Source organism: Scleropages formosus, chromosome 13, assembly GCF_900964775.1.
Source record: "Scleropages formosus chromosome 13, fSclFor1.1, whole genome shotgun sequence".
Classification (NCBI taxonomy): Eukaryota; Metazoa; Chordata; class Actinopteri; order Osteoglossiformes; family Osteoglossidae; genus Scleropages; species Scleropages formosus.
This window is the reverse complement of record NC_041818.1, coordinates 12,123,746-12,150,462: the sequence shown is the minus strand read 5'-3', so window position 1 is coordinate 12,150,462 and position 26,717 is coordinate 12,123,746. Positions and strand designations below refer to the sequence as shown.

General features: G+C 42.7%; 1 protein-coding gene across 2 annotated transcripts in view; it reads left to right on the top strand.

The window, feature by feature from the left end:
• Nucleotides 1-2,048: 2,048 nt before the first annotated feature.
• Nucleotides 2,049-26,717, top strand: part of spock1 (SPARC (osteonectin), cwcv and kazal like domains proteoglycan 1) — a 192,134-nt gene continuing 167,465 nt past the window's right edge. For both annotated transcript variants that reach the window (XM_018737029.2, XM_018737028.2), the window contains exons 1-2: nucleotides 2,049-2,369; nucleotides 3,054-3,221. In XM_018737029.2, coding sequence (XP_018592545.1) covers nucleotides 3,054-3,221 — 168 coding nt within the window. In that variant the 5' untranslated portion in view covers nucleotides 2,049-2,369. The remainder of the gene's footprint in view (nucleotides 2,370-3,053; nucleotides 3,222-26,717) is intronic.

The following is a 26,717-nucleotide window of genomic DNA, read 5'->3' as shown; positions in this document are numbered from 1 at the left end:
CCATGCCTTTTCCAATGCCACATGCACCAACATATGTATTTATCATACGGTTGATTATAATTATTGCTGAATGGTAAAGTCATGCGTGCAGCAGAGAATTCTTACTGGAGGGTAAGCAGCCGGACCACAGCACGAGCGGGAGTCGAACCGGGAGCCGCCTACGTGCAGACAACACGTAAGGAAGCAACATTTTGTCGGATAATCAAAGTGCGAAATTGCAATTGACTTATAAAGAGTTCGACTTTTTCACGAAGCCAGATATGAACAAATAAAAAATTCCATCATAGTTTCCATAATTGCTTTTGTGCATAAACTGCAAAGTGCATTAACTTTACCATCGCCGTACGAATAAACTTTACCGACAGTCCGTTCAACAGAGGGAAGAACTTCTTAGTCAGTAATTACTGCGCGCTTCATAAATCGATTGCTAATTAGAAAGGTATCAGTCTGCTCTGGTGGGTCGTGGGGTGGAACAGATGCGGGCGCCCGCCGAGCACATTAAACGGCCTGGTGCAGGAACGCCCATCCTTTCGCAGGAGCGCTGATGGCCTTGCAGGTCCCGCCGTCCATCATGGCACAGGTGGTCCTCGTAAAGCGCCGGGTAAGTGCCTCATCAGTCTTACATGATGCCGGCTGAATGTGGCCTCTGGGACGGACGGCCGCCACGTCCCATTCAGCTCAGTCTGTACGAGAGCAGCCTGGTGCCAAAGTCAACTTTCAGCTCGGCGAAGCCCACCAAAAAAGCCACTCGGTCGGTGTACGTATCTCAAACTAAGCGCGCGCGCAGCGGCCCGTCCAGCAGTTCCTTGTTTGATAGCGAAGCCCAAGAATGCCTCGCTCAGTTATATATTACGCAGATCTTTCATCGGGCTGTAAATTAGTCTTAGGCCCCAAGCGCAACTCCCTCACTTCTTCAAGGCATCGAGGAGCGGCCGAAACAAAGCAGCCTGCAGCTGAAGGTTCTCACCCGACATACGCGCCTTCGCAGGTACGTCGCTCTTGGCTTGTGAGCGAGTCTCGCCGAAAGAAGCCCAGTCCGCGCGCACGCGGGGGTGCCGTTTAATCCCGCAGCACAGAGATGCGGAGCTGTGCTTTGAAACGCACATTTAAGACTCGAAAGCACAGAAATGGCAGTTTGTGTTTCTGCAGCGGGACAGCGCGGCACGTGGTGCTGAATGGACAGCGCTCGCGCGCCTCGCCGCTGAAGGCATCAGTGCAGAAACTTAATTCCCAGACGCCTCCGCGAACCCCGAACTCGCTCCGAAGAGCCGGCAATATCGCGGTTAAAATGCGATTACTGGCAGAAGAGGCAGCATTCAGGATTGTACGTAATCTGTTTTATGTTTACATCGCTCGAGTTATGGCGCCTGGTCAGCCTTAACGGCTCACTGGGTTAATATTAACAATATTATTACAGAAAACGCACATGATTTGTTATATTTTTACGGTGGGTTTGAAAGCTCGTGCAGAACACATTTCTCGAGATTTTCAGCAATAAAGTCCTGGTACCTTTCATCCATCTTGTCAGGGCAAGGCGGATTTTATTCCTCCCTCGGTACTGCCACAGAATTACGCATCCATTTTTGATATTTGTGCGGTCTGCGTGCCGTTGTAATATCGCTATACACCTTTTTACTTTCAGGTACGTATTTGTAACTTATTTCCTTCAAAGCTCGAGGGGGCAGTTCTCCGCATTAGCAGTTTATTCACCAGTAAAAAACGGACTGAATTTAGATTTATTATATATAATTCCGATTCGAGCATCCCTTCCAAAAAATGATGCGTATTCTCTAGTTTTTATTACTGCAAGACGAGGGTATGGACATAAAACTTGGAGGGTGTGGCACAGCGCTGTTATTAAACGGGGTCGTTCGTTCCGCTGTGGACGCGCAGTTCCCTCAGCACGTAATCAATCACACCTGCCGCCGTCCCGAGCCGGAGGGAGGGGGAGTGGGGGCAGTGGGGGCAGTGGGGGGGGAGGAGTCTGCATGCGCGAGTTATAGGGGGGAGGAGCGAAAGCCCGAAGAGGTAGTGTTGGGGGAGGAGAACAGTGTCATTGTTCGGCTCCTCGCGCTCCGGCTGGTGCTCTCGTGCTGCTGCTGCTGCTGCTGCTGCTGCTGCGCGCGATCGCGAGGCGAGCCGGTTACGCGGCGGGTTTGGCGGGTAGCGCGTGAGCTCGCGTGCGCTCTCCTTCGACTGCGAGAGAAAACTTAATATTTCGCGATTTTCGTTTTGGTTTTTTTTTTGTTCGCCCCCCCTCCCCCCGAAACGCCGGGCCACAAGCCCACAAAGTAAGTGAGCGGAGGTTGTTCGTCGGTCGCGAAGCGCTGGACAGAGATTCTGCGGTCGCGGAAGGAGGACCGTCCAAGGTAACTGCGCAGTCACAGGCGCGCGGGGCAGCGGCGGCTCTTACATTATTAAAGGGTCACCTCAGCGCATTTCTTGTCGTATTTCTCTCCGAATGTCAACATTTCCGTGCAGCACAATGTTTTAAAAAAGGCCGTATTCGACGACATTACCCGGCGTTTTAGCTGGTGTGTTAGTTATTAATAATGGCACAAATTCCACTCGGTGACCGTGACGTGTGTGTTCGCGCTCGTCCGGTCCGGTTTAGTTAGGCAAGATATCAGCGAGCAGATAATGTTTTTAACACAAACACAGGTACACGAACCCACTAAGGAGTGTTATTTTTGTTATTAACATTCACTCCTGTGCGTTCAGAGTATGTGTTAGTGTCCTGTAGAGACGGAGCGCCTGACGAGCGCGTGGCTGTCGGCCGGCCGGGTGCTGAATGTCACCGCTCCGTGTCAGTGTGCGCTTCCCTCTCTCTCTCTTGCTTCCTCATGTTCTTTCTCCTTACTTTTTCTTCTTTCTCCCCCATTCCCTCTTTCTTTTCTTTATGTCTTAATCCCTTCTCTCTTTTCCTCTCTGTCTGTCTATTTTTTACCCCATCTTTCTCTTTTTGTTTTCCCACAATTTCTCCTTTTCTGTCCCTGTTTCTCTCTCCCTTCCCTGTCTGTCTCCGCGTCTCTCTCTCTCTCTCTGTCCTGCAGATGCTGTGGTGTCTGCTGGCCTTGTGGGCTATGCTCCTACATGCAGAGGGCCGCCGTGCTGATCCGCTCCTCAGAAATAACAACAATGGACATTCCCTGGACAATGACAAATGGCTGAGCACCGTGTCCCAGTACGACAAGGACAGATACTGGAACAAGTTTCGAGATGTGAGTTACTGGGTCATGTTTTCTGTTATCGTTTTGAAAGTAGAGCAATATGTGTGCCCCACCTGCCTCCTGTAAGCTTTTCCTTCCCTTTTAAATCACAAATTCAGAGGAGGAAATATCGTCGTTGCCCTTGAAAACAACAAAAATGACAGGAAGATTAGCCCATTACTGTGTTGGAGGAAATGGCTTTTACATGCCTCAATAGATCCTTCACTAAAGTATCCAAGAAGTGGTTTTTAAGTGGGTTTAAGTCTTTGGATAGACAAGAGCAGGTTTAACCTGGAATGTGAATTGCAGCTCTATACTTTCCATGGCCTACCGGGGGCGTAACGGTTAGTTCGTTGCAAATACACTATAAATGAGATATGAACCAAGAGTAGCAAAGTTTTGTTTGATAACAAAACGTGTCCTGTACGGTGAATAATTGGTAATGGGCACAAGACCCATGTTTTTTTTTTTTTTTTTTTTTTTAAATTTCTTTCTTTCCCCTCCTCCAATTTTCATGGGATTTTGGAGCTCTGAATACCTACCTCTCTGGATACGTTGTGAAATGTTTTGAGCCAGAGCTCTGCTGTCGTCCTCGGGGAGGTGTGTACTGTTCCAGGACAGTCGGCACACAGATGGAACAGGTACGGCCCCTCAGGGACCATAAGTGGTGCCGACAGGAGCTGTGGTCTATGCCAGTTATCTGGATCTGCATGTTGACGCACTTCAGTGGGACGGTGGTGTTTGGAGAAGGCGGTGGTGAGCAGTAACTCTAAAGACTCTAGTGAGGTTCAGAATTTCACACTTAAATATCCAGATCCACCACTTCATCTCCAAGGGAACCTCATGCTAGTTGTTTTCTGTTGACATCATGATCTGTGAGGTAGGGCTCTGTCTTCTTTGACTCATGCCTCTTTTGCTTTTTTGTCTTGTCTTTCTCTCCTCCTGCTTTCTGTTCCTGTGTACTATCTGGGTGTATCTACCTCAGCCTCTTGCTCTCTTTCTCTGTCTAGCCAGGGTTTATTCTGACCCTAGGTAACCTCCTGCTTCCTCAGCTGTGCAGACAGGCAACCTTTATCAGTCGAATCACGTCAGCAGTTGTATCCCCCTCCCCCCACAACCCAACCCTTGACGAGTTTCTTTTGGGTAGTTGTTTTGAACTCTTTAGTGCAGAAAAGTCCCTATAAAATTCTGGAAATTGTTATAGGAAACATTCTTGGTCCTCTCTGGTATTCAAGATGGGAGATGTCTTGCTATAACCAAGAAGGCTTTTAACTAAAGCCTGCATTTTTTTTTTGAAAAGGTAAAGAAATGGCAGGCATTATGTTGTTCTAGGGCATAAGCTGTCATATGCTGTCTGTAGGGTCAGGTCTGAAATCCCGTACTTGAGCCATTACATGTATCGCGCTTATTGTCCCAGCAAATTGGTCCACCATGTGCTGCACTGATAAATAGAAGTTGCGTGATGCCTTGTCAACTGCACTACAGCCTTCACCATGGCAGTTATCTTTCTGTGTGAACCATGCATGCCTTCCACATTTTTACAGCTGCCTTGTGATCCTTTGTTTGGGCTGAATTCGACAGGGTGTCCTGCAAAGTGCTTTCATGACATTATTTGTATCTTGGCTGAGAATTCATCAATATAAATTTTGGTCTTAGTAAGTAAAGCAAGCACTTAGGTTATTGACACAAATCCCGAACTTTTGTGTGTTGTACACACAATACTGATCTTTATCTAGATGACACTTTTCTCTAAAGCTGCTTACAATGATAGATTTGCATACTAAGCTACTTACAATGACTAATTAATTAATAGAGCCAAATTATTTTTTTTACTGGAGCAAAAAAATGCTGCTGTGTGTTTATGCATTTTGCAGATCTTGTCTCCAAAGCATCATGCAAACCAAAACATACAAAAGAATACACATATGTGCACTTCACAACCTATGCAAATTTTTACATACAACACACGATTATCAAAGCAAAGCTTACTTGTTTGATAATGCCATTTTGCTAGCACATGTTAGTCCAATAGCTGCTGATTGAAGTGATGATTAAATATTTAATACGGAGATAATCGTAGCAGATGGTGTTGGACTTATGTACGTAACTATCATAAGATAAGGGAGAAGTTGTCTTAGTCCTTAGCTTCTATACATCAGCATATAAAACCAATAAAAAATTTCAGCAGATTTACAGAATTATTTACGGTGTAAATAATTAGCTGAAATTTGTATGCGTCAATAATGTATACAGCTTTACATGTAAGGCAGTAATGTGAATTGCAGTGTAGCTGTTTGCTACCAAGATCCTTGTGTGCAGTTTGGGAAGCACTGTGGCCCTACAGTCACTATACAGAATGAGATTGGAGCAGTGGTTACTCAGAGCCTGGTCCCAAAGGCCTGTTCGAGTGTAATTGAGCGGCGAGCTAGTTTTCCGTGGTCCACTGAGAGAGTAAACAAGGCACAGAGTGTGAGGTTGGCCTCCACACCTCTACCCTGCCACCCCCCTGGGGTGGTGGCCAACTGTCCTCAAGCAGTCCTCCATCTCTCTGCTGAACTCCTGGCTGCTTCACACACCCTGACAATTGCCAGGAGCTCAGGAGCTAAAAATATAAGTGGCAGGACCGTTGGCTGAGGATGTGCTCTGATCTGGCGACAGCTCTGTGGGGTACACAGGTTGGGGTGTGAGCTTCCCTTGGTCCTCCTACCTCTTGAGTCCCTGTTTAAGATAATGGCGACAGAACACCTCTAATCTCTGCTGATGAGGATGTATTTGATTGCAGAGAGGCACAAAGTTGTTGCCATTATTGTGGCCCCTTGTTGGTGTTCTTCAGAGAGCTTGGCACAGTCAACACTTTTGCTATGTATTGCAGATGTGGTTTGCAGCCAGGGGGAGCACATTTATCTCCAGACTGTCAAAAATTTGTGTAGGCTTTTACATGCATCTCAGAAAATGGATCCTATGAAAATACACAGCTGATCAAGTCCAGGTGATGGTTTTTTTTTTTTCGTTCTTCAGTTACACTGATTTTGTTGTGTACCTTTGGCCTCTGAAATGTGTGAATTGTACTCATTTTGATCACAGAATTGTTTACTTTGAGTTTCAAATGGTCTCACTGTGACAGGATTCTCAGTGTAGTGTCCTTTTCTGTTTTTATACTTGGTTATACTTTAGTCAGTGTTTGCAGAAGCCAAGGTCTTAATCATGATTGTATTTGTTCAGACATTGTCCATATGAGGGACTTTTGCTGAATCATATTCTTAATTTTGTTAATATCAGAATGTTATAGAACAGTCTCTTTGGAAATTTAACTCCGATGTCCTTATTTTAGGACCCGCTAGTGTTTTTGACAGTAGAAGGTACCAAAGTGTAAAATTTGAGAGATTTCTCAACACACATTATAATGGTTTTGTTCTATGACCCTGACACTTCAGTTCCACAAAAAAATCTGTTGCGATGAGTTGCAGTGACTAAGCCATTCTGTTCAAGAACACACAAAGTGAACGAAAGAATACTGATAGAATACTTTAGGACTATTTGGATGAATATCTGTACAAATGATGCTTTAAACTGATTTAATGCTGTGGTTGGTTGCAATGGATCCATGAGACCTCTTCATTACATGACAGCTCTTCATTATAGCATAGATGTAGCCACTTGACCTCTGTCTGATGGTATAAATGGTCTGGAAAGACTTGAACTACTGATAGAATACTTTACTGTTGGAACATATGTTACACTTCTTTGATGTCGTTTCTGTCGTGGTGTGGACAATGTCCTGCCCCATCACAATACAGAAGGCTCTTCTGAAATTGGGATTGCTCATTTCTTACACCTCAAAACCTTATTCCTCTTTACTGAATTTCAGCTGAAACTTTAGAATGTGTGTTCACAAAACTGTCATGGTAAGGGATCAAAGGTTACCCGTAGCACAGCAATGAGAGGCAGTGAAGTTGATAAGCTCTGTCCCTACCTTTCAGTACAGCTCCCTATGAGTATTTGACAGTGTATACTGAAAAGACAAATGCTTAATACATGTAAACCAGTTATGAATCTTTCCTCAAGAGACAGTGTGGTTATAAGGAAGACAAAGCAATTGTATTGTGAGGTCTTAAATTAAGTATTGTGAAAAGCGGAGTCAAAACAAATGTCATGTTCAATCTTGTAAATAGGTTGTTTTTAATGGCATCTTCATTAAACATCATACTGGGCCTAAGCAGTTGTTTAACACTGTCATGAAAGCAGCCTGAGGGATACAAGAAGACACAGCACAGAGAATTGCTTTATAAAATCATGTTGATGATGAGCGGTTGCTCCGTGATTTGCTTTGGGCCTTGTGATTTGCTGCCTGTCACATGGCTGATATGCTATCTGATTTGCTGTTTGTAATGGTAAGTTTGACAAAAGTTTGTCATTGAATGGGCTGGATTTTCAGGCAGCTTTCATTTTTAGTATCACATACTGCATGAATAGGCAAAGCCTGTTTCAAGCTTTTGAATGGTGTGTAACGATCAGTAAATTGTTGAATCGATAAGACATGTAAGGAGATAGCAGTGGATGTGATCAATAAGTGCAGGAACAGGCAAAGAGGCTAATGCTCTTTATGGACTCTATGTCCCACAGTGCTATCTGATGTCACCTTCTGAAGTACTCTTAAAGGATGACTACTGTAGGTATTAGCATAGGAAATTCTTGTTTGAATGAGTACAGTAACACTTAATGCACACAAACTGTCATTACTGAAACCTGGCAGGGATTAATGGATGGATGGATGCGTGCTTTCAATTTATTAAATTTCCTAGCCCATAAAATGCAGTTGTACTTTGGCAGCAGAAAAAAATCCATCAGTGACTCAACTTACAGCTTCACTGTTACCCATTTGTAGAGGTGCAAATTAACTTAAGCAATTCAGGCTATATGTCTCCTTCAAGGGCACACTAAAACTTGCCTTTATTGAATTTGAAAGCACATCCTCAAAAGTTGCAAGTATCAAAAGTTCAGCAACCAGAAGTTCCACATGTATATAAGGTATGAGCATCCAAGGAATATGCCATATTACTATGAAAAATGGGAAATTACATAATATTGAGGTAAGGCAGCTCTGTGGAATCGTAGAAGCCCCATAATTCTGCTGTGTCTAATATGATGACCAAACCACATGTCCCAGGAAGTGTAGACTTCCATTTCCAGTTTCTCATTCTGCTTGGAAAGAAAAGGAATGAAGGTTTAAGAACCATTTTACTTTGTAGACAACTTGATTTTGAAACGCTTGAAATATAACTGCTATTTTGATATGTAGAAAATATATATATATTTTTTTTTTTGTATTGGTGAATGATATTTAGATTTGGAAAAGGTCCTACTGTGCATGGTTCAAGTCAACAAAATTTGCATGGAAGGTCTTTGGTCAGAAATGTGATGAATGTTCTCTTTGTTAAATGAAGTAGACGTGTATTATGAACATCTGTTTTACAAATTTTCAGAGGTACATGCATTTCTGAGTTCATTCATTTATTTATAGTTAGTTTCTTCACCGGTCACTTTTGTAAACTTTTTCACGAGAGAGAAAATGGCCTGCAGTTCCATTTTCCACAGCGCATCACCCAGATAGAACTGAAACTCACGCTGTAGAAGGAGGAGGGAGGGGGAGCAGAAATTCTGTAGATTCTGTTATATAGAGTTATATTTCTTAATTATTGCTAAATCCAGAATCTGTCCAGAAAATACACAGGTGCGCTTCTAAGACTTTCTCATGGAGCTGTTAAGCAAAACATAAGTCTTACAGGGAATTTTGTGTTCAGTAGCATATTGAAAGTCTGTGTCTGAAAGACCACTGCATGTATTGCACAGTTAGCTTTGAGGAATATAACCCTTTCAGATCTGATGCAAATGTGCTTAAGGTCCCTCTGGCCTGTTTTGAGGACTCTGCTGAGAAGATACTGCTCACAGAAAGAACAGCAGTCCTTAGAAAGGTAAGATGGATGAAGCACATCGGGGAAATGCAGCACGGAGCTTCCTGATATTTCGGGACAACTTGGCAATTTAGAGGTTAGACACCTTTTCGTAAGATTTTGTAAGCAAAATTAAAATTCTTTCCAAAATTCCTTTGGAAAGTAGAGCCCAAAGCTTTTGACCTTTGCTTCTGAACCAATTAAATTGGGAGCAGTGCTCTGTGGAGGGGTCAACCTTAGAGCCTACTTGTCTGCTTGCCCTGGAACCCGGCAGAATCAGCACACCGCAGGCATACCGTGTCCAGATGATTAATTTATCTATTCGGTTTACAGCGTTAGCTGGAACCGGTGGAGTTCCCCTAGCCGTAGCCCAAAACCCTTTTGGACAGATAGGAGACAAACCTCGCTAGACGGCAGGTGCAATTAGATTCTTGTCTATTCTAATTGGCCTGTGGCAGAAAATGGGCAGGCCATGGCAGGCAATGGAAACTAGTGGATTAATATCTTAAAGGTCATGCTGAATAATTGGAGAGGGGCCTCACCCTAAGGAGGCTGAGCCTTGCAGCAGGGCAAGCAGATTCGCTCCTTCCATCACAAGCACTCTAATTTATGCTACTCTTCACAAATACCAGACTACTCCATAGCTCGACTCCTGTCACTTTGGCATTAAACATGGTGCTGTAGTTTATGCAGTGAAGTATTTATTGCGCTTTCCATACATATTTAAAAAATTTGTATGTTCGTATAAATCGTGGTCTGCACTGAGCAGTGTCCATCGGTCTCCAGTAGTCATGGCACTTGGTCTACATGCTGTGCACTGACTGCTGCTTCAGCTTCCCTCTGGACCCTTTCCTCTCAGAATGCGTTTGAACCAAGCATCACTTCAAATACTCTAGTTGAGTTCGTTTACCATGCAAGGCCATGTATCTAAGCTTTTGAACCACTGGACAGCAGGCTGTGGAATACAACACCCAGTACTTCCCTCTGGCCCAGCACAAGCTGTCTGGTGAATAATCCTTGCGTGCTCCCTCTAAGATTATGTGACGGACTCACACATTGACAGGTTGAGCAGGGCAATGAGGTGGTGCCTGTTCCCCCATCCTGCTCCTGAACTAGCTGCCTGTGTAGGTCTGTGACTCGGGAGGAATGCGACTATAACTCACAGGGACACTGCTGAGGTCAAAGTCCTAGAATGCCCTAATGTCCGCTAAAAACATTAAATCTTTGCGTTTTTATTTCTGGTACGTGCATGTGCACAGAGGAGGCCTTATACCATTTTTTATTCTATATATTTTCACAAACATTACAGACAACTTGCAGATGGCAGTGTCATTATATCAAAATTTAATGACTTGTATTTCCCAACACCTGTGTACGCAAGCCTTTTCCCTTCTGTTATGCACTTTTTTCCAATGTCTTTTTCACCTCCATGTTCCCACCTCTTGGGGCCAACACTGCTGTCTTTTCTCATCTTCTCATTCTTTCACCCCCTCCAGTGTCATCTCATCTTTCGACCTCTGCCCTGGTAGCTGTCTTTGGGTAGAGGGATGTGGGTGTCTAAGTTTCTCAGAAGGAAAAAATCAATGTTTCGGTGCCTTGGTAACCCATAAGATCTAGAATGTTGAGGTTCTGGAGTCCAGAACTTCATTTATCTGAAATGTGGATGTTCCAGAACAAGGGGGTTGAAGCTTTTGAATTGGGAGCTTGAGGAATTTGCTTGACGCCTTTGTGGCCTCTGCAGAGCTTGTTGACTCAAGGCTTGAAAGCAGACGGACAACCTAATTAGGCAAGTCGAGCAGCTGTGAGATCTCATTTCTGTTGCTTTCTGTGGGTGGTGAGGACCTGTGGCTTCATGAGGTCACAGTACACTTATTTACAATCTGATGGTTGTGCAAAAACAAATTTTCTTGACTGTTCATAAGAAAATTTGAGATATTCTAAAGAGGATTCCTCTGAAAAGAGGTTTTGTAAAAGAATTATTCAAAGCCAGGCAAAAATTGAATAAAAATATAAAGAGATAATGAGTTTTAGATGGCTTTTATTTGGTCAAAACAAGCCATTTTCTTTTCATTTAATGGTAAAGGAATGAAAATTTGCAATGCTTTGACACAGTCTATTTATCCCCTATTTAGAACGCAATGGAACTCACAAGCGCTGATTTAATAATAGCTAATGTGTTTCAGCTTTTTGTTGAATTATTCTTAATGTGTCAGAATTCTCCCAGTTTGTGATTTATTCAGAATCACCCTGGTAAACACTTCCTCCGTTCTGTATTGTTTAAAATTGAACAGCAAGTCACTCGCCTCTAAATTTTTCCCAGTCTTTATTGACTGCACAACTACATTATTGGCATGATTTTGACACTAACCCAATCCACACAGTAGAACCTTCAATAGGAAGTAAAGGGCCAGAATTGGGTTAAATGAACTACAGTATGTAAAAAAATGCACATTCTGATGGTTTTTAAAATCTGCTGATTCTGTCAGCTTGGGCATGAGATCTGCACATACTGTCCAGACAGTCTTTCATGTTTTCGGTTTGAGTGTAGCGTCTCCTGTTACCTATTGTGAATTTTCTAGTTTCTTGTTCCACACATGAGGGCAATGACACGGGCTGCAGTCTGCAGGATTATTCCATCTAAGAAATGCACCATATGGAACAGGAGGGCTAATTCTACATGTTGTTCTCCGGGTAACAACTGTGCTGTCTCATCATTGGCCAGGCTGCTGTCACCGGACTTGCTAATCCTTCTTCCTCTGAGTGGCTAGAGCATTTTGTAGCCTCACCTGTCCTCACCTGATTGGAGAGCCATTGAGGTGTGCTGACTCTGTGAAGCATATGCGTGGGTTGGCTGAGCAGAGTGTGCTCTCAAGGGGTCTTGTTGCACCTAGGGAGGTACAAGACAACCTCAGTAAGGCCTACTGGGGCCCTGTTTGAACCTCCTTGAGCGGGTATAATGAGCCCATGGATGTTTGTGTGTTAATTGGGCATAGAAGTGTCAGTGGATTGCTCACCTGTACAGCAGTATCAGTGAAGAAGAAGCTTAAGTTCCCCAATTAGCCATGTTTTTAGACAGAATAATAATAACAGTAACAAGTCCAGAGGGAAATGAAGCAATTTTCATCTTTTCTGAGGTTGTTTAGATGGAGTAGCTAGTAAAGACTATACAACTGCTCATCTTAATTTCACATGGAGCCAGGGAGAGGGGACCTTTCTCTCTTTCTGTAAGGAACATTAATATTCCATTTCCAAAAGAGTGAAAGATGCAGCGTTACACTCATTTCAGATTTGACTGACATGTGCTTTCATCTGTCATGTACTGCATCCTCACTTTCATTTTCCACAGCACGTGCTTCTGATGGAGGAGTGTGTAAGTCAAAGAGTCTCATTTGACTTAGAGATCAAAACTGAAACTTCATAGGTTGTCTCGTGGGTGTGGGAATCCAGCCAAACTGTGTAGATGAACCCTAAGAGTGATCCCTTCCCTCACTGTAGTGCATATTACAGTGATAGCAGGTCTGCCAAGTGACCGTTGCGCCAAATACTGTCACTTCCCACTGAGACCTTGCTCCAGTGCTGTGGTCATTCTCTTGAGGTCGTTGTGCCATTGGCCTTGGGTTCCGTGGAAATAAATCACTGCGTGCTAAGAAACCATTGATCAGAGCAGAGAAGTCACAAAAAAGAAAGTATGCTAAAAAGCAGTGTGTTCAATGGCCTATTGAACATATGGTCTTTTGTTAAAGCCTATCCCTCTACCCAATCTCTTTTCCTTTGTGATGAGCTGCAGTTTCCCCTCACTTGACTGTCTTTAACATGTAAATGTGTCACTTATTTACTTCATCATTTTAAAGGTGCTCCTACTATGCTGTCTTCATGTTTGCATCACAAACTCTTTTTAACATATGAACATGTCATTGAGGCACTCGTCAGACTTTCCTCTGACGCCTTCCAGTGCGGCTAAGAGGATTAGTCAGGGTGGCTAGGATCAGCACAGCCTGGCCCTCGAGGTCAGCTTTCGTATGACTGGAGTTCAGTTCTCAGTTCTTCTTTTCCCTTATCGCTCTTTCTCTCCATCTCTTTGCTTCCTCTGTTGACTTCTCTTTGCTGTTCCTGCTCCGTGTCTGTCTCTTACACCTTTATCTTCTGTTTCTCTGTCTGCCTCTTTTTTCTGTCATTCTTTATGCCTCTTTATTGCTCACTTTGTCTTCCCCTCTTGTCCAGTACTCTTTCTCTTCCACTCTTTCTTTCTCTTTCTGTCTGTCTGTCTGTCTGTCTCTCTCTCTCTCTCGCTCGCTCGCTCGCTCGCTCGCTCCCTGGCGGACAGCCTTTGTAGACAGACCCTCCACTGACGGCTTCCATGGGACAGGGAGGAAGATGGAAGTATTTAAACCAGGATTAATTAGCACAAAAAGCCATCTGCAAACATTTTGATAATTAGTTGACATTTATCAGTCTCCAAACAGGGTGGAGCTCTTTGTTATGATAATGTGAGTCTGACAAAATTCACATTGTTGCAGTATGTTTTTTGCCCCTGTGATTTTGAAGAGACGCAAACAACTTTCCACATTTTGTAAGGGCAATTTCATGCAATTCTCATTCCAAGGATGGCATCATGAGCGATGACCCATTATTTGCTCCGCGTCCTTCTGGGAATGCTGGAAATAAACATGCAAACAACTAGAGTAGATGCTGTTGCTAGTCAGGACACAATGTCATACCCGACCGCTATGTTTTCTGAATCTCTAGCCCTGTGTACTGAGGTAACCAGTGTAGCACAAGCAGGGGAAACATTTTTGTTTTTACACTGGTGCTGAAGGCATGTCTTCAGGCACATGACGAGTCCTTTTTCAGTGTAAAGTCAGCTGGGTTTCAGGTGAAAGAGTGGAGATGACAGCATCTGACATGTGGCTAGGGAAAAGTAGCGTAATAATTTACACCTGAAATTGCAAAAATGTTGTCGGAAGGCTGTGTGCCACCTGAGTCAGTTGCCTGAGAGCAGGGAAATATGATGGGGAAGTGACCTCTGCACGTCCTCTGCTGAGAGCTGCCAGGCCTATGATGCACTAGCCTTTAGGGAAAGCCTCTGTCCATCTGGATGGCTGGACGGTTTCCATGATTTAGCTAAGGAGCACGCTGGTCTCAAAACGTACAGTAATGTATAACGAGTGGCGTAATGGATAACATGAGGGCTTATACCCGTAGGCTTGCCTGGTACAATAGCAGGAAGGGCACTGATATTTTACCCTTGAGAAAGACACAGGCTGAATTTCTTTTGTTGAAATACCTAGCTTTAAAACTAAAAGAGGTGGAGCAGGGAGCATAGTTTTTAGTTGTTGCATTTGGACTCAATGGATCTGCATTTGAATCATACCTCTTACTGTAGTATAATTCTTCCCTTACCCTGAATTGCTTCAGTAAAAATTGAAAATCAAAAATGATTGTAAGAAGCTTAATACTGAAACTTGCCTTGGAGAAACCCATCAGTTAAATGAATAAGAGTAAAACTAAGCTGTGTAGATCACTTTTGGTGGTGGCATCAACTAAGCAACTGCCATAAATACAGAGATGTAAGTAAACGGAAGAAGTAATGCCGTTAAAGTGGCTTTTTCTCTTGAGTTTTCATTTAGCACACTGTTGGTTTGTGCATTTCTGGCAAGTGGATGTGTGACTTTCATTATGCCCTGGTATTGATTTTGCAGAGTTCTCAGTGTGGACCTTTGGAGAAAGAAGTGCTTGAACCGTGTGCCACACCTTTCATTGGTCATACGCTGAATGAATCAAGTTTGACTGTAGTTGTGTGTTCTTGACCCCCCGCCTCCCAGGTCCCTAGCCAATAGTACTGGGTGCTGAGGAGCTGGTGGTGTGATTTGGTGGATGCAGTTGAGTCCAGACCCAGTTGAAGCACTGAGCAGCTAACAATTCAACTTAAAGCCAATTTCCTGAGCCTCAAAGGTGGAGAGGAGGAAAACTAAGGAACTAAGAGTGCGAGTGAGGTAGAAAGGCAGTAGCAAATAGAAGGTTGTCAGTGTCTGTGTGGATTTTTTTTTTTTTTCTTTTTAAAAACTGTGTTGGAGAGTGAAGTAGAATGTGCCTCTAAATATGTTTGTGAACTATAAGGCTGTATCTTAGAGAAATGAAAGTTTGTGTGTTGAAGATAATGGAAAAAATGTTTAAGAGGAAATTACGGTATGTATAACCAGAAAAAATAATGGTGTCTTTGTAAGGGAAAGCATAGTGAAAGGTGTGAGAGCAATGTGGTGGGTGCATCTTAGAAGGACAGTGGGAAAAGTTTGTGTGTGTTACGGAGAGGTGTGACTATAGGGAGCCTTTCTGTCTGTTTCCTATTAACTGCAGTGTCAGTCAGAGTGGGGAAGTGATCCAATGCCATTACAGCCCATAGAGATGGAGAGCCAGGCTGGTGGCTGCTGGCTGAGTAGAAAAGGTTTCTGTCACTCTGCTCTCACATGAGCGCTCATGCTGGTAGGGTTATCATTCTGGTGGGGACCTCTCAGTTGTGAAGGAAAAGGGAACATTGTTCTGGTAGGCAGGGGAACAACTTGGAATTCAGTAAAATACATTAAATGGTTTTCTACAGGAATTTCAGTGGGCCCTCTCCAGGTGTGGGCCTCTAGAATCCTCATCATGTTCACCCCACTTGTGATGGCCATGTTAATATGGAAATTTGGCCATGATGACACAGAGTCGAGTGTTCTGTTAGAGAAAGCTGAGACGTGAAGGCACTGGGAATAATAGGCTGGTTGGAAAAGCTGGCCATTAAAGGTATGTGGTAGCTTAATCGTTTTGAAATTATCGGTTACCCAGCTTGATCCTCAGAGAGGCCATGTCTTTCGTGGCTGAGGGGTCTCCAAACTGTTTGGGTAAAATGCACCATTTTTACACTTGTGTAACTGACCTTTAATAACAAAACAGCAGAGCTTCCTTCACTGCCTCCTCCCCGATTCCCACTCTCACTCTTTTCAACGCTTCCAATAACTGCTCCTAGATTGAATCTGTCATTATAGCCTTTTCCCTTGGGGGAAAGAGCATGGTTGTTACGGTAGTGTGCAGTTGTGAGATTTCATTTTGGTGCTTAAATAATTGACGAGGCTGCTGTTCCCCTCTCCCATCTCTGTAGGAAATGTAAAAACATGGCAGGTTTCTATTGAAACTTGGGAGAGGCTGGGGGAAAAACTCCATTTGTCATGCTCGCATTCAAAATCCCCCTTTATCTTACTTCAGTAGCAGTGAAAAACAAATGAATATGCAGAAAAAAATGTATAACTCCAGCAAACATTCTGATCAAATTGAGTTTGTTTTTCATATCTGCATATGTATTTGTTGCACTAGCTTCTCAAAGCACAGCACTGACGTTGTCCTGGTTCAAATCCAGCCAGTCATGGAATGGCTAGATGCTCATCTTGGAACGCTTGCTTTTTTTGTTGGCATTGCCCACAGACTGTAAGTACACTTGCCAGGTGACTTTATTATACCCATTAGGTGGTGAGACACTTTCACAGCTATATGTTATACACCATTATCCATTTATGCAGCTGGATATAGATAAGGCAGTTCTATTTGCCACTCACTACACGTCAGATGTCATTCATTCCTCTTAATATAGCTCTAATTCTGTTACTAATGATAGCCATTTTGTTTGTAAAGTAATGAATAAATGAATTTGATCATAACCATTCAGTTCCTTGAACACATATTCTGCCAGCAGGATTTTTGGTTGTTAATCGGTATTCAGAAGATGCAGTTTTTCAAGATAGTTGGTTTTCCTTTTCTCCACATGCTGCTTATATTCTTTTTTTGTTAAGGGACCTGAGGCCTCCTGTGGCGAAGGGTGGTACACAGAAATATAAATATATATATATATATATTCATATTCATTTAGCTGATGCTTTTCTCCAAAGTGAGTTACAATGTTAAGGTTACAATTATTTACCCATTTATACAGCTGGCTAATTTTACTGAATCACTTTAAGGTAAGTACCTTGCTAAAGGGTACTACAATATAAAAAAAATAAACTAACATGTTTGTGAAAGCCAAAAGTAGTAAATGGGTTGGCTATACCAACTATTCAATGCACGTCTGCTTAGTTAGTCCTCTTCGCTTGCATTTTCAGTGTGCTAATTCCAAACACTTCTGAGTGTTGGGGAGTTAGATTGTGCTGCTGTGATATCATGAGACGGTGTGAAAAAGGACTGTATGCCGCCTTGTGCACAGCTCGGTGCTGCTGGATGGCCTGGATGCCACGCTGCAGGCCATCTTGCAGGACTTGACTGCTCGTCCCATGAGTAGCACCTGCATGGACCTGGCATTCTGGTCTGAGTCTGAGGCATGTGGTAGCTCACAGGTGGGCTGGATGGGCCTCTCGTCTCTACCTCTTGCTCCCTGGACCCTGCCTGTCACTTAGGGGGAAGCTTATGCACTACTATTTGGATGACTTTCAAAATATGTCATTAACAGATGAAACAAAGCCTTAATCTCTGTTTAAACAGATGGTCAGTGTGGTCAGGACCAATTCCCATTGCCCTGCACTGGGGACAACATCCACCTGTAAGCCTTCACCAGCAGAGGGCAGGGTTCCAGCTTGAGACTAGAGGGGAGAAAAACCCAGCCAGCTCTGTTTATATTGAGAGAAATGGCAAAAGTCTTTGGTTTCAGGCTTACACTGGTGGTTTCAGTGAATATTTTTTGTGAAACCCACCCTCTGCAAAATGTGACCTTCATGCATCGACGGCAGCAGCAAGTAGCAGACCTACAGTTTAATTTCAAAACAAGACCAAGAGTACAGTTGTTAACATGACATGAGTTATAGCGCTTCCCCAACCCCCCCCCCCCCCCCCATGAAAGTCTACCAATGAGATGATACAGGTGCATTGTGATTAAAAAGAGCAGTACCAGAAAGGGTAATAGCCCTCTGAATGGATAACCTTTAGTGTGAGTTGTTGATTCGTATCCCTCTCTTGAGCTTCTCAGGTGTTTTGATGGTGGTTGTGCAGTAATAACAGGTTTGCTTTCCAAGTGCCTGCCAGCTAACATTACTGTATTGATTATTCAGGAGCCGATCCTATTACAGTGTCACACTGATTGTTTTGCTTGTTTGTAAGAATGGAGCTCTGGTCACATTGATTGGGCCTTGGCAGTTTGATGCGTCTGATCCATGCACCGTGTTGACACGAGCTCCATTTACATCCACAATATGTGACTGCAAGGCCACCCTAAGGTCGTGATATGCATTTGTGCGCTGCACCTCACTCCTTCCAGTCTGCCAGTCATTTGGCCGGAGTTGGGTCTACCCACGTTACTTTGCATAAAATCCAGGAAAGGTGTACAAGGGCAGCTTCTGTAACCCTGCTGGCTGTAGTGGTTCCAAAAGATATGTAAAGTTCTCATGCTAAGCACACAAATAACTTACGAAATATTTATAAACTTACATAAAGGGAACATGGTGGTCATACTAAAAGTGTGACCGTCCTATCAACAGGATGGTATAATGTTTCCGTATCTAATTCTTCCCTGTTAACTGCTTCTTCCTATTAACTGCTTGTTGCCATGTAATGCAGAGGACATGAAAATCAGTGAGAATTTCACCTGAAGGAATTGCAGGTTCAGTTTAGATATTAGACTCCCATCAAATGGAACAAAATCCCAAAAGCTGCTTTAAAAGCATGAGAAATGAGAAATTGTTTTGCTCCCAAAAGCCTTTTTAGCTCCCAGAAAGCATTTTTAAGTCATGAAAAGTATGATTAATTTCATTCAGCCTAACTGCAAAGGCCTCCACCATTTAGTACTTAGCATAAGAAGAAGTAGTTCCATCAATCCTCCACACCTCTAGGAGGCTTTAGGCTCTGTAGAGATGTGGCTGCTCTTAGATTTTACTTCTCGGTTTTGACAAACTATTCCATGAAAAGACGCATTGAAATCTCCATTAAAAAGTGCACAATGGAAATAAATACTCAGATGATTCCCCATAGTCCTACATGATATTTTGATTTTGGGAGTGTGTAGATTGTCAGGGACTGCATACGTGTAGTGCATACATGTATAAACAAGGCCTGTTCTTCTGTAGAGCTTGCATATTATCAGCACATAATGGTTCTACCCACTGATATGTAAGATTGTCTTGCAGGAAGAAAAGGGTACATATAATACAGTTGAAAAAAAAATTGTAGTAGTATATTCCAACCTGGAATCCTTTGCTGTGATTCATGATCTCCCTACGTTCACCAGAATGGATCTCTGACTGGCAAGTTTACCCATTTCCTTTGCAAATTTCTTAAAAACAACCTGCAGCTCTCTTGCAGTCCGTGGCATAGGACAAATGACTTTGTCGGAAAAGTTGTACTCTGACAGTCAACCATTCTTGCCAATGTTGAAGGAACAGAAATGGAGAAACAGATGTATATAAGAGCGAGTATTTCCATCTGCCTTGCGGCCTGTGTGGGTGAGTGATTATGTACGTTCTAAAGGAAGAAATTTAATTGCTTTCTTGTTTCTCTGAAGTTCTGAGCCAGTGGAGTTCTAACATTGGTATATGGCTGCTTTTGCATTATTTGTCTGAATTGCAGCAGAGAGGGTGAGTTGTAATGCTGGTAGTGTTGCTGGAGTTGGCGGTGAGGGTGGTTTTCAGTGCTGGTGGTGATACTGTTATTGGCAGAGTTGTGTGTGTACTGGTGATGGTGTGTGTCCTGGGGATGTAGGTGATGATCAAGTCACATGAGAACAGGAAGTTGGCAGCAGACCACAGTGCCAGAGCTGTGCCCCAGAATGGGACAACGCTGTTTACCAACTATGACTCAAACTGCCTGCTTGTTATCCTCATTACAGACGGTTTCCTCCAATACTCACTTTCTTGGTAGAAATTGCTGGTACTGATAACTTTTAGTAGGGAAAAAAACAACATTCAAGTGGATTAGCTCATGGAAATGCTGTGCTGCAAATGTAGACTGTTAGGTGAGAAATTTTCTTATTGAGAAAACTGGAATCATGGAAGATACAGGTAATACTGTATGTACTGCTAGTTTCCAGTCCTGCTGAGACACATTCAGCTATTCCTCATACAGATACATGTGTTCTTGTGTGAGTACAGCTACTTAGTTGTATGTGTACGGTTTCCTTATGTAGACACAGCTGTGTTTCTTATAATCACAGGTATAACCCTTGAGAAAACAGCGGCAATAGGCAGCTACCAGGCTTGGAACAGCAGGTAAGTATAGCAGTTAAGGATACGGTCTTGTAATGTGACAGTTGCTGATTGTACTTTTAGCTGAATTTGTCATTTTGTATGCTCAGTTGCTCCAGAATATACTCAGTCACTCACTAGATACTGTGATGACCCATGTTACAGGGGTCCTCAAACTGAGATCATTTTTTTTTTTTTGCTATTTTCTATACTATGTGTATGTGCATCTGTGTGTGTGTGTGTGTGTGTGTGTGTATATATAGTATTTAAGCAGAAAACATTAGTGCGTGAGGAATACGATATCTCAATTTATTGCTCAGTTTTTATCAAAAATCTGAGCAACAAATTACAGTATGTGTGCATATATTAATACTTAAAATGTATTTACCTGTATATACATAAAAACAATGTATGTATGTTGCGTTAGCTGCTGAAGCATGTGGGTGCAGAACCTAAAAAAACAGCATATAAATATTTGTGTGGTCGTATAGCATTATCTGCTTACTGTTTGGGGGTGGTTCGATATTAAGGTGTGTGGGTGTAGTTCAGTGTGACTTCAAGCAGGCTGGAACTAAAATGTAGGTGTGTGGAGCTGGGCTGAAATATTCTGGTATCGTTTTGGGGGAGGGGAATGGGGGGGGGAGTGACAGTTCACTTGCATGAGAAGAAATATCAGCTTGGTTCAGTAATAGAATCATGTCCCTGCTCTTTGCATGGGGAAATGATTTTTGATGCTTGGCTGTTCCTTGGCACTCAGGTGAGATTAAATATTTAAGAAGCTGGTGTGCTATTCTTCTGGTCAGATTAAAGTTTGGTAGAAAGTGAACCCTTTCTGAAGGCAGTAGAGACTCTGAGTCTATGTTAAAGGGAGGTAGTGGAAAAACCACTTGCAGAATAAGCTGAACTCCACGATGAAGGTCAATGTGCCCAGTGGCGGGCTGATGCACACTGACCTGACGAAATGCAGAAGAAGCAAACTGTTGACATGGGCAGTGTGGTTTGGTATTTTACACTGCGTCAGGTATACGGGTTTGAACGCTAAGTGCTGAAGAAACCTTCTGATTAACTCCTGTAGTTCAGAGTTGTATATGCTTATGTCTGCTGATGTCCCCCTGTACCTGGAGCCCTGACCCATTTTAGGGCACCTAAATGATGCTACCTCTCCATTTGTGATGTCATACAGTGTGAGTAGAAACCTACAACATGAAGGTGCTCTGTGTTCTGGGGCACTTAAATTTTACTACCACCTGATCCCCACTGTAAGAACTCTTGGTTGAGTTTCTCTGAAAGCCTGAAGGTGCTGTTTTTTTTTTTTTTTTTTTTTTTTTTTTAAATTGTGTGACAGCTTCTCACTCTTGACAGGTAGAGCATTTTCAATGAAACAGAATAGGCCATGCTTGCTTTTGAAGAAGATGTGCTTGTAGAAGAAACTGTAATATATATATTTTTTTCCTAAGTATATTATATTATTTTGATTCTTCCTTTTTGTCAGTGAGCAATGTCCTTGTGAATGTCCACACAGCTGGCTTTGCATTTTGGAAGTGAGAGCAGTGCCAGCAAACTCTCACATTTCTGTGCTGATGCTGGAATCTACTGTAAATGGCCAATATTCCTGTGAGTGAAGCCTTCAACTCCTTTCAGTTTTTATGCAGGAAATGTCAATCTGATGTATAAGGCACACAGTTGTACCACTGTGTTTGTGGCTTCATTTACAGGAGCTCTTCCTTGACGCCAGAAGACATTACTTCTTTGCAAGTTAGCCTATTCAAGCTGATTGGGTGTGATGGGAGAAAGGAGGTGCAGGAGTTACAAGAGCTGCTAAGACTTCCAGGCTAACAAGCACTAGTAGTAGTAGTAGTTGTTTTGGACTCCAGGTGAAGTTGAAGCTGCTGGAGCTTATATGTTATGGAGTTACTGTGGGTTTAAAGCAAATAAGAGAGGTGACAATAGCTGCTAGACCTCCCAGATTTAAGAGAATTTCCTAGGTTGTTAAAATTAGAAGCTTTTATGATTTCCAAGCTAATGAGGAAGAGAAGCTGCTAAAGCTTCCATGCTAATGAGAACATCCTAGTAGGTTCCAGAACATCTTGGTTTAGGAGGAACCACAGGTGATTTCAACTGAAAGGAGAACCTTTTCCAGAAAAATTGAGGTCTATGAACTTCAGGTCTAGAAGAAAAGTAGTCTATTTACAATAAGTCCAAGGACTTATTGTAATCTATATTGTCTGAGCATACTTTCTGACTTTGAGGAAGGAAAAGTACACTTCAGATTGAAGTAGAAGGATAGAAATTCAACAAGGCATGTGAAAGCATGGAGTCAGAAGCTTTTAAAAAAGTAAATACTTGGTTTTGGAAATGCCTTTCTTGTAAATTCTATTAGTAATATTTGAACTTTAAGATCTTTAAAACCTATACTGAGATCTAAACTCTTATAAATTTTTGAATCTTCATTATGCCACCATATAATTTTTTTAAGGTCAAATTGACATGAATGTGAAAGTTTGTCATATTACAGATACATCTAGCAAGGAATAGTGAATAAAGAATTGAATTTATGACTAAGAAATGACACTCATCTGTATAGACTTCACATCACTCAAATACACACATGCATAATTGTCTACAACTGCTTGTCCCAAGCAGGGTCTCCACAAACCAGAGCTTATCCCAGCAACACAGGGCACAAGGCTGGAGGGGAGGGGACAGACCCCGGATGGGCTGCCACTCCGCCACAAGGTACCCCAAGCAGGATTCGAACCCTAGACCTACCAAAGAGCAGGCCCTAGCCAAACCCTCTGCGCCCCCCTATGGTCACGGTGAGCTGGAGCCCAACCTGGCAAGGTTGGAGGGGGGAGGGGACACACCCAGGACGGGACACCAGTCCGTCGCAAGGCACTCTAAGCAGGACTCAAACCCCAGACCCACTAGAGAGCAGGACCCGTCCAAACCTGCTGCGCCACCACGCCCCCATCACTAAAATATAACTCCTTAAATCATTGTTAATACCGCATTTCGTGTACAATATGTCGAGGTAGCAAAAATAGCGTGTGGCTTTTGGAGGAGTCAGACAGTGATAATCTGGTTATCTAGGATGAAACACAGAAGCTCAGGTTGAGGAGCCCATTTACAGGGATGGTAAAATCTGCCTCGTGCCTTTACCTTTGTTTTTCATTTTCCACTGAAATACTGGGATAATAGATACGACAGAAGGTCAGTACTTCTTCAAAGCCTTGAGCTGTTCTTTCCCAAAATATCACAGAGATGATCAGATGCATTTTTATTTTCAGGTTTACAATGAAAGAAGGAAAGAAAGAAAGAAGGTGTAAACAGGTCAAAAACAAAGGCACATACTAAGCTGTCTTGACCGCTAGACTGCATATTCTCACCCTCATGGTGAGGCTTGTGTTTGGATAATCACAGACTTAGCAAAGTTCTTCAGCTTTAGTTCCTTCTGTAAGCCCTCATGTAGCCTGCATGATGTGCGAAGCCTTCCTGTTGTCATGACTTATTCCCTCAACTGAGAGCAAACATGACTTGGTAAACATGCAGTGTTTATTTCTCTGCTGCACCACGCTTGTTCTGAAAAACAGTATGATGTTGCCTTGGTCTTCAGTTACATAATTCTACTTTACACTTGTCTGTCTTCACCTTTTGGGGAAAATGCCCACACTCTTCATAGCAGAAGCTGCTGCACTCTCCACTCTGTTAGCTGTGGACATGCATAAAAATGCACCTAAAGTACTCATCCACTTCATCTGCCACGGACTGTGGTTAATCGTAACTACCTTTGGGGCACCCAGGGCTACTGACACTGTTCTGGCCGTGCTTTCTTTGTGTTTACAGTGCTCCAGTTTGCAGTGAAATGATGCATGTAGCTACTTTGATGCTCTATTTGCATATTAAAAAGCCTCTTCCAACCATTTCACACTTTTAGACTGTTGGCTGTTTTCAGTTATTAGCATAGAATGATGTGATTAATTCCGAAATTTGGACTGCTCTTAATTCTGTAGCAATTTATTGAGGGGCATTTCCAATAGCAGATTGTACTCCTACTGACATAAAGGCCAGGTTGGTTCTCTGTGAGCCTAGATGCCAGATGGAATTGAGGATCACTTGGGTCTGCATCCAGAGCAGTCAATTTATCTTTGGATCAATTTGGAGTTATTGTTTTTGCATCTAATGGTTTTGGATCAATTGGGCTTATCTTGCTGGCATTTGGGTCCAGTGGGTTTGACAATAAATCTTGGCTGTCAATGATGACTTAAAATGTGCAGTAGATTATCTGAAAACCCATTTGTTTTCTGAGTTCCGAGTGAACGCAGCAAACCAACATGCATATCCAAAAATAATTTGAATATTTAAATCTAAAGGGGGTGCGGTGGCGCAGTGGGTTGGACCACGGTCCTGCTGTCCGGTGGGTCTGGGGTTCGAGTCCCGCTTGGGGTGCCTTGCGACGGACTGGCGTCCCGTCCTGGGTGTGTCCCCTCCCCCTCTGGCCTTACGCCCTGTGTTGCCGGGTAGGCTCCGGTTCCCCGTGACCCCGTAAGGGACAAGCGGTTCTGAAAATGTGTGTGTGTGTGTGTATTTAAATCTAAATGTTTTTAAAAAAGCCACTTTGTTCTACTGTTGTCTGTTAAGTGATTATGAAATGCATAGCAAGTCCTTCGAGCACACTGTCGCTCCTGTAAATTTGCACAGACACCACACACCTCAGCGGTACTTTTAATGTTATGTGGCTTAATCTGCTCTTCATTTTTTAACCAAAGTTATACTTGTATGCAGCCTCGGATTAGGAAGACATGTGACACCTGGATGAAGTTTATCCCAAACCGGTGTGATATGAGCATCTACCATGCTGTGAGCGTTGTCCCGAGTGGCCGAGTGGGGCCTGGCCACCACGTGCTATCTAATCGCCTACACTATGTTGTCAAGCAGTTCTATAACACATGAGACAGCAGTCTGTGGTTCGACAACAAAACATAGTTTTATATTCTGGTCTAAGTAGAGAAACATTTGTAAACGTAAGTATTGCGCTCTGTAGTGTATATATACTGTATATCCAGACTTTTACCTGTCCCCTAAGAATTCTTTCCTAAAAATCCATTCATAAAGTAGGCATAAGGATTCCAAAGAAGCTCTGCCACTTATTTCTTATGGGAAAATATTTAATCTGTTCCTAGATTGACACAAATTCTCTCAAAATGACCCAAAACAGACAAAACTATTAAATACAACTTGAGCTTCTAAAACAAGTTCTTCCTTATTAAACTAGTTGCCCCTTTTGCCAGGTTTCAGAAGAATGTACAAAGTAGTTTGTGAATGAAATGGTTAGTTACAGATCTTGTGCCAAATTGAAAGTTTCATGATAATATTAAGTTACAAAAAACTGTGGCACAGAACTAATAGAATGTACTGTACGAATGCCGTACACATAATATAAAAGGAATAGCAGAATGGAAAAGGGCACTGCAAGCAGAGTGAATTGTAGCTGTAGTTTAATAATGACTGGAGTGAGGAATACAATGTAAAGTGTTAGAAAATAAGCAGAAAAATCAGTTCTACACCACTTTGTGTGGATGATTATAGATATCGCAGCAAGCGTGTTACTCCTGTCACACTCATTACCCTTCATAATGTACACTGAAAGGATTAACATTGCAGGTTGTTTTGGATAAAGGCAATAGTTTTGTACACTATTCAGCATACAGATATTTTCCCATTTATACAGCAAGGTATTCTCAGTGAAGCAGTTCAGTGTTAGACTTTTGAAAATGGCTGCTGTGAGATTCAAACCAGCTTTGAGATTACGAGGTGATGGACTGGCCCAAGATCCTTTCTGATACTGATGAGCAGTTTTCATTCTACCATTTTCAGTTTTTTTCAAATAATTAAACTCATCATGAAACCTGAATACACGAAAATAAGGATTTGCACTGGCCAACACAATGCAGTGTTTCATATTCCCATCATTTTCTGCCTGTATATCTACATAGGTGTTTGTCTTATCTTTCACTGGGGACTGACTCATTGTGCCAGAATGACTGCACAAAATCTTGATGTCTTGATACATGAATGTCTGTATAACAAGGATGAGTGCATCTGCAGATAAAAGGCCTTCAAGCAAATCAGTAGTGTAGTTGAGTTAATAGTAAGATTGCATTTATTCACTGTAGCCCTCTCTATTATGAGTATCCTTGATGTTATTGTAAGGAGTAACCAATATTTTTCTTTGTAACCATGGTATTCCTCTTGGAGGGGTAATCAGTAATCCTTTCTGATCTGTATAATTATGATGCCAGTATCATTAGGAGTTGCCACTATCTCTATGATGCTTGTGCTGCCAACACAGATACCTTTTGTTTGCT